The 8,435-nt window shown below is 53.1% G+C and overlaps 1 protein-coding gene across 1 annotated transcript; it reads left to right on the top strand.

The window, feature by feature from the left end:
* Positions 1-793: 793 nt before the first annotated feature.
* Positions 794-4,299, top strand: LOC133913002 (glucan endo-1,3-beta-glucosidase 7-like). The gene is made up of 3 exons (XM_062356024.1): positions 794-1,149; positions 1,361-2,641; positions 3,913-4,299. Exons 1-3 carry the CDS (start codon positions 1,077-1,079, stop codon positions 3,945-3,947), a joined length of 1,389 nt encoding a protein of 462 aa, XP_062212008.1. The 5' UTR covers positions 794-1,076; the 3' UTR covers positions 3,948-4,299.
* The last annotated feature ends 4,136 nt before the right edge of the window (positions 4,300-8,435 follow it).

Below are 8,435 nucleotides of genomic sequence, written 5' to 3'. Positions count from 1 at the left end.
TCTCGTATTGCATGGAGCAGAGGTTGCTGATGCCGCAGAACAGAGGCAGATGGGGGTGACGCATGCCGACGATGCGCAGATCTGGAGGGGGGCGGTGCAAAGCACAGACAGGCAAAGGTGTCGTAGGCCGGCAGCTTGTAGGTCTGGAGGTGACGGCATCAGAGGGCATGCAACAACGTGTGGTGATGGTGTCGGAGGGCTAGGCGGTGCACTGTGCTTTAAGGCTGAAGGGGTGTCGAGCCGAGGAAAAAAATAGGAGTTAGATTATAAGGGTTTTTTTTTATAGTCAGATCGGCATAAAAGCACTGTTGCTCATAAGTTCATGAGTTTTTTATTTTTTATTTTTAAGAAATGGTATGTATAGTATGAAAAGGATGATATGTTTATGTTTCGGTACTTAAAAAATATCGAATATCTTTAAAAAAGGTGAAATACTCACCAAATGTATCCATCCAATCACCTTCTCAGCACATTAAATCTTTATGAGATCTCAGATTCAACCTACAATCACAGATTCAATTCAAGCCTTGAATTCAACCTACCAATCGCATCCATAATTATAATCAATCAAATACTTTTTTTAATATAAATCTACTTAATTTACTTCTCTTTATCTAAAATACAGGCTGCAGCTCAACAAAACATCATTGGGGCAACCAAACACGGATCCCCTCAAAGTCGCTCCCCTTTCCGAACCCGTAGGACGCACGCCACGGTGGGCCCATCTGCTAGTTCCGTAGGGCAGGTAGCCCGAAAGGAAACTTTATAAAATTTTGGTGAAAGACTCTCTACGTCTTTTCTCTTCTGATCTAATGGTTACAAAAACAGAGGACAAGTGTCGCGCTATAACTACGGTTCTTTCGAAAACACAGTTCTTATAAATTTTTCTTCCGGATAGCTCCGGCGTGGGCAAACGATTTCTGCGTCACCTGGCCGGCGGCCGCCGCTTCCTAAATCGAGTTGGCGACCGCGTTTTAACGGCTCCGAGCATTGGCCTTCTTCTGCTGCTCGTGCCTTTCCCCACTCGCTCTCTTTCTCGGTTCTGACAAGTGACGAATCCGAGTGCGGGATCGACCATGGAAGAAGCGGCGTGCAGGAAGCTGGTCAATGTTCTGCTACCAATCTTGCTCTGCCTCGTCGGCGCGTCGAGTGAGTGATCAGCTTTTTTAGTTGCAGTCTCGATCGCGAGTCCCGAGTAGTGCAGGGAAAGTTGGCGGGTTGGGAAAACCAGGCTTTCTGAGCCGGAAGGATCAGGAATTTTATGCCTTTTTCTGGGTTGATTGAGTTGGGGATTTTGTGGTGTGGCTTTATCGGATGCTTTTGTGAATGGTTGATGGACGGGTTGGTCGGTTGTGTGCAGGGGCGCAGCCGTACATCGGCGTCAACTACGGCGAGGTGGCGGACAACCTGCCGTCGCCCGACGAGACGGTGAAGCTGCTCAAGTCCACGGCGATCTCGAAGGTCCGCCTCTACGGCGTCGACGCGGGGCTCATCCGCGCGCTTGCCGGCTCCAGCATCTCCGTCGTGGTCGGCGTGGCCAACGGCGACATCCCCGGGCTCGCCGCCGACCCCGCCGCCGCGTCCCGCTGGCTCGCCGCCAACGTGATGCCCTTCGTCCCGGCGACCACCATCTCCGTCGTCGCCGTCGGCAACGAGGTGCTCGAGTCCGGGGACGCCTCCCTGGCCGCCGCGCTCCTCCCGGCGATGCAGAACCTCCGCGCCGCCGCCGTCGCGGCCGGTGACGGTGCCGCGGAGATCAAGTTCTCCACCGTCAACACCATGGCCGTGCTCGCGCAGTCCGACCCGCCGTCCACCGGCGCGTTCCACCACGACATCGCCCCCCAGCTGCAGCAGATCCTGGGGTTCCTGAGCAAGACCAGCGCGCCCTTCATGATCAACCCCTACCCCTGGTTCGCGTACCAGTCGGACCCGCGACCGGAGACGCTGGCCTTCTGCCTGTTCCAGCCCAATGCCGGACGCGTCGACGCCGGGTCCAAGATCAAGTACACCAACATGTTCGACGCGCAGCTGGACGCGGTCAAGTCGGCGCTGGGACGCGCCGGGTACGGGGACGTGGAGATCGTGGTGGCCGAGACCGGGTGGCCGACGAAAGGCGACTCCGGGGAGGCCGGCGCCACGGTGGACAACGCCAAGGCGTACGTGTCGAACCTGGTCGCGCACCTGCTGTCGGGGGTGGGCACGCCGCTGATGCCCGGCAAGTCGGTGGACACGTACCTGTTCGCGCTCTACGACGAGGACCTCAAGCCCGGGCCGACCTCGGAGCGGTCGTTCGGGCTGTACCACACCGACCTCAGCATGGCGTACGATGCCGGGCTGACGTCGACGTCGGGGAGCGCGGGGAGCCCGAGCGGCGGGGGTGCGGCGGAGCAGCCGAAGAGTGCGGGGTGGTGCGTGGCACGGGACGGCGCGTCGGACGCGGACCTGCAGACGGACCTGGACTACGCGTGCGCGCAGGTGGGCGTGGACTGCGGCGCCATCCAACCCGGGGGCGCGTGCTTCGAGCCCAACACGGTGCGCGCCCACGCCGCGTACGCCATGAATCAGCTGTACCAGGCGGCGGGGCGGCACCCCTGGAACTGCGACTTCCGGCAGTCCGCCACGCTCACCTCCGACAACCCAAGTACGTGCACGCCCCCCCCCCCTCCCCTCTCTTCGTCTCTGTGCCCAATCTATTCATGCCCTAAATCATCCACGTGCGGCCCCGGGCTGGGCGGGGTCCTGGGGGCCGGGGGCCTTGCCCGGGTGGGGTCTGAGCCCTGCGTGGTTCCGCCTAGGCCGCTGCGGCTGTCCCTTATGCTGTTGGAGCGTGCTTCGTCCAGTTTTGGGCATTTTTCGTCCTGTGAGCAGTAGCACGCATTTTCTTGGGTTGGCAGGCCTTTTCCTGCCCTTGGACATGTGCCAATCTTTTTCTAGAAGTTACGAATCTGCTTTGCCGATTTCTTTTGTTTACATTGTTCCATTAGCCAAAAGCTGCTCGCCTTGGAGAGTCGAGGCACATCGGGCACTGTGTCACGTGTGGTGCTCTTCCGATTACTTAGATCCTACCTCCGATTGAACCGTTTTCAGAGTTAGAAGCATAAAAGATAATTATTCCTGAGGCCCCATCGGCATCTTCAAACTGTCTAAAGTCATCATCAACTGTCACATCCCGTTCGAAAAATCTTAACCCTATTCCCTTTCAGGCAACGCGTGTGATGCGCTATCTGCTATAATTACCCTATCAGATAGGATCAACTTACCTATGTGCACGTGCCATTTACATGGGTAATTTTGCTCCTCGTTGCTTCAAAGTTCTTATTTAAATATTTGCCACTACCATTAAAATTTGCACCAACGGCCGCTCCGCCCGTCATCATGTTTCTCCATAAATCACTCCGAGTCAGCCGTCACTACGCAGCCGACATGGCATCTGATTTGTTCGGGGTTTGTTCATAATGCACACGGCACGCAGAACATGACATGGCCTGACATGGGCATGATAAAGGAAATCAGCTTTGCTCATCATCTGTCACACGTTGTTCATGTGCCGACAGTCGACGCAGCGTCTGCAGTGATCCTTGCGCTGCCGAGGTGGGGCGAGCAGGCTTTCTGACGTGCTTCACTTTTCGCTGCAAAAGGCTCTTGTAGCTCTAGGCGCAGACGACAGGCACAAATCGCAGAATCAGTGACACAAGTCAGTTTTGTGTCAAGTGTTAGTGCACAAGTTTGGCTTTGCTAATCTCGCAGTCTTAATCTTTCGTCTCTGAAGTTATCTAGCTGCCTGTATTTCCAAATTTAATTTGACGTGTTTGCTAGAGACTGGATTAAGTAGCTTGGGTTAATTGTCATCTTGCTACCTGACTGCCAACGAGCCATTCTTCTGAAAGTCGTTTGTCTCTGTGATTTCTGCAGGCTACGGCTCGTGCGTGTACACCGGAGGCCAATAGTGGCGCGGGCAATCAACCCCGACAGCCACTCCATGGCACACAATTATTTTTTTGCGATCGAGTACCATGACGAGTGACGATCTGGGCCTACGTGTAGCGGTCTGGATGAATGGAATAAAGCTACAAATAATGGTGGTGGTTGTTGTGGTGTGGGGATGCAAAACATCCGCTGTTTCGTCGTAGATTCGTAGCAGATGTTTCCTTCCTTCGCTTCGTTTCAGCTGCTTTTGTGTGCAGAAAAGAGACTAGAGATGGCGGCCATATATAATGGCTAGCGCTTTGGGTCTATAACTAGAATTATTCGGTTGTACCATTTACTATTCATAAGTTATATATAATTTGTTTTCAGTTAGCCATGTGAGCAGCCGGATCTTGTTGCTGTTTCTAGTTGTAGGTGACGAGACAAAGGAAAAAAGATTGGAACGTGAAGTCGCGAAGGTCGTAATCTGAGTTGTTATTATCGCCAAACAGGGAAGGTTTCTGTCGACGTCGATGATGTGGCATTCGTTCATGGGATAACGGCTAGTAGGTGTGGACCTGAGGAGTGACCATCTTTTTGTCGGATTTCCTCGTCCATCCGGCACCCATCGGCGCTACATGTCCAAAACCATTTTCACCGGCCATACCTTTTTGTTACAACAACCGTGCAATGAGTCAGGTGTTGCCATGGCTAGCTGAACAAACACGTGTCTCAGCTCACTGTGTTTGGTGGTTAGGAGGGCAAGCATCTCGGTGGCGTACTCCTGGCCGGCGTGGTCGTGTGGGCGGATCGAGCTGGCAGAGGCAGCAAGCATGGAGAGCGAGGTGCACGAGGGTGACAAAAGGCAAAGCATCAACGGCGTGCCCCCCAAAATATCTAGGAGATGACTACTGCCATATTCAAAACCTTATCTTCTATAATGAATGGCCGCATTGTCACGCGGTGTACGTGCCTGATGAGGAGGGCACGAAGTCTACTAAAGCCTGAGACAAGGTGGGAAGACTTAGACCACGGTCAACGGTTTCTTTTCGGGGATGAAAATTCTATTGTGAAGGAATTTTCATTCCATTCAACGTTTCAACAGTTTCCCTTTACGGTTCACATCACGAAAGGATTCTCAAGGTCATTCACTTCAGGATAGGATTCTCTCTCCTTTCCCTTCGCGATTTCCCTCGAAGGGAAGCTGTTGGGGATGAGAGAAAATAAAAAAATGAGAACGGGGAAGGGAATCGGGAAGGGAACGAAATAAAGGGAATATAGTTGAAGATGATCTTAGACGGGCTGCAAGCATGAACCAAGGGTGCACCGGCCCAACTCCCGATACCTAATCTTCAATTGGGCCTTGTAACAGGCTAGAGATCTCATGTCTAAACCCGAGCTTGTTATAACCGGACAGAGAGGGCGAGGCGGAGGTGAACAAGATAGAACCAAACTCTTAAACCTCTCCTAATACAATTCCTCCTACCTCTAAACCTCGATGTTCTTCCTCTCCTCTGACCCCTGTTCTCCCTTCTTCTCCGTCGAGCCGTCGGGGTCGTGACATTTGGTATAAGAGCCAAGCGCCCTAGAGCCGCCGGACTACCTCAGGAAGCCAAAATACCACAAGCGTGAGCAGCGACGAGCCATGGAATCCGACAAAGTAGCTAGTGGAGATCTCAAAGATGGTGGTTGCTCTTCAAGAATTGAACCAGACCAACACAAAGGCTTTGGCTGCTCTTCAGGCATCAAACCAGACCATTATGGAATGATCAAGGACTTGGTGGGGTGGAAGCCAAAGGTTGATGCCGTAGTGGATGAGGTGTGGGATGAACTCAGAGCCTTGAGGGCACAGGTGGAGCAGATCACAAGGAATCCAGTCCTCACCATGAAGTTGGCGGTTCTTCCGCCGCTGATCGCCAAACCTCCACTGCCACCCACTTCGCTTCAACCAGTCACACCAATTAGATGGCAGAAGGAGGGCGATCCTTCCTTCCACAAGGCAGATCCAGCTCCCAGGTCGGATGGCCACCGCCTCAACTACAGGAAACGAGGGATGATAATTTGGGGAAAAATTTCTCCAATTTTGCCTCTAGAGAAGGCTATGTGTTTCTCTCCTAAATCCTATCGGTATGTTGATGCTAAAGGTGAAGGATCAAATAGATTTGGGCATGAGTATTCTCCAGTCATGCCTCCCCATATGGATTTTCCCCAATTCGATGAAGACAATCCACGGGTGTGGCAGCTCAGATGTGAAGCTTACTTCTGCGTGTTTAACATTCACGAGGATCTCTGGGTTAGCATTGTGATTTTACATTGTGGGGGTAGTGCTGCTCTCTGGATTCAGTCCAATCCTAGAGTTAAGGACAAGGAGTGGCGAGAGTTTATGTTTGCAGCGTGTGAGAAGTTTGGGAAGGGAGAATTTCATAGTGTGTTGAGACAGTTCTCACACCTCAAACAAGTGGGTAGTGTAGCACAATATGCAAAGAGATTCAATGATCTGATTCATAGTTTAATAACTCATCTTTATTTGTGGGATCCTCAATTCTTTGTGACCCAGTTCTTGGATAGACTTAGAGAGGAAATTCTCGCTCTTGTAATTTTACATCAGCCCGGAGACTTGGATGCTGCTATGTCTCCGGCTTGTTTGCAGAAAGAGGTGGTGGATGCTTCCAAGCATAAGGATCATTGTCGTTTTGATGCACAGATGTCTAAGGTGCATATGCGGACGAGGTTTCTCTTACCACCACTACCGAACAAGCCGAGAGTACTACAAGCAGATGACTACCGGGGCGTGGAAGGAGCATGAGCAACTACGGGTGAAGCTAGGCTGGCAACACTGCGCAATCATCGGTGAGCGCATGTCCTTTGCATGAAGTGTGGAGAAAAGTGGGCAAGAGATCACCGCTGCTCCCCAACTGTTCAACTACATGTGGTTGAGGAAATGCTGGATTTCTGGAGTGGCCAAGAGCAATACAATCCAATCAGACGATAAACAGTCATAGGCAACAGAAGGTAATCTTATGTCTCTGTCCACAATTGCTATTAATGGAATTAAAGGGCCTAGAACAATTCATTTGAGGGGAATGATCTAGAAGAAAGAAGACCTAATGTTGATTGACTCTTGGAGCTCACATAATTTTGTGGGTGAACATTTTGCTGATAATATGTCAGGCAACAGAAAGAGTTTGCAGCCCATGACTATCCGAATTGCTAATGGGGGTACCTTGTGTTGTTAGCAAGAAATGGTGCTGTGTGAATGGTGGGTACAAAGAGGTATCTGTCGGTGTATCAGGAACCGGGGGTCCCTGAGTCCCGAGGCCAGGCCAGCCGTCCGCCACGTGTCACCATCCCGCGAGGTCCCTCCTGCGGGATGAGGTAAATCTAAGTTCCGGGAGAAGGTGCTCGGGGCCACAGCCTCTGGTCCCCGAGCACCCCAATTCCCCGATGACCTGCAGAGTCCAAGTACCGGGAAGAAAGTGCTCAGGGAGGTGCTCGGTCGCCCCCGAGCACCCTAGTCCCCCGATGATCAGAAGAGCTAAGTTCCGGGAGAGAGCGCTCGGGGGGCTGCGTGCGGCAGCCCCCGAGCGCCCGGTTCCCCGAGGGTCAGTGCAAAAGTGCTCGGGAGAGAGTGCTTGGGGTTGCACGTGGCAGCCCCCGAGCACTCGGTTCCCCGAAGGTTCGTGCGAGAGTGCTCGGGAGAGAGTGCTCAGGGAGGTGAACAGTACCCCCGAGCACTCAGTGCCCCGACGACCCAGAAGGGCCCCCAAGGGGCCCGCTGATGAGGTGTCAACCAGTTAGAGGTCCGATGCCGCATTTAATGGGCGTGCGCGGCCTGACATTCCCAACTGCTCCCGCCGCAGTGTCAGTCCCTGCCATGCTTTGGCAGAGAGGCGTGGGGCCATTAATTGCACGGGTCCCGTCCCGTATCATCCGGTGTATCTCGGGATAACGTTGCCAGGATCAAGGTGTTCCGCCTGCCGCCCTGCCGTGGCAGAGGAACAAGACAGAGCGGGCACGCGGGGTGCCTCTGTGGCTGCTCGGTGGGCCCTCTCAACGGTGCCCGTCGCTAGGGCGTCCACGGTGACGAGTGACCGGACGCACGCTGCGTTTTTCCACCGCTCCTGTCACTTCGCCCAGAGGAAATGATGACGCCTTTCTCAGTCGTGGCGTCTTGGAACTTGTGCCCCTTCCTTCCCGTTCGGGGTATGTCGTGGCTGGCGAGTGCATAAAAGGATGGGCATACAGAGAGAAGAGAACAACGATCGAAACATCGAGAGATCGGAGGAGAGAACAATTGGAAAAAAGACAAGCCCAAGCAGTCGATCGTGCCACACTCAGACGAAAACATCGCAAGCAAGCCTGAGCAGAGCTAGAACAAGGAGCCTCAAGCTCTTAGTTAGACAATATATTCTTGTAACTAGATATATCCCTGAGGGATCCCCCTTAGGGTAAGATATAGCATCCATACAGGAGTAGGGTATTACGCCCCCGTGCGGCCCGAACCTGTCTAAACTCCGGTGCATTTACTT

This window comes from Phragmites australis, chromosome 3 (assembly GCF_958298935.1).
Source record: "Phragmites australis chromosome 3, lpPhrAust1.1, whole genome shotgun sequence".
Taxonomy (NCBI): domain Eukaryota; kingdom Viridiplantae; phylum Streptophyta; class Magnoliopsida; order Poales; family Poaceae; genus Phragmites; species Phragmites australis.
Note: the sequence above shows the minus strand (reverse complement) of the source record. Positions and strands in the feature narration are given on the sequence as shown.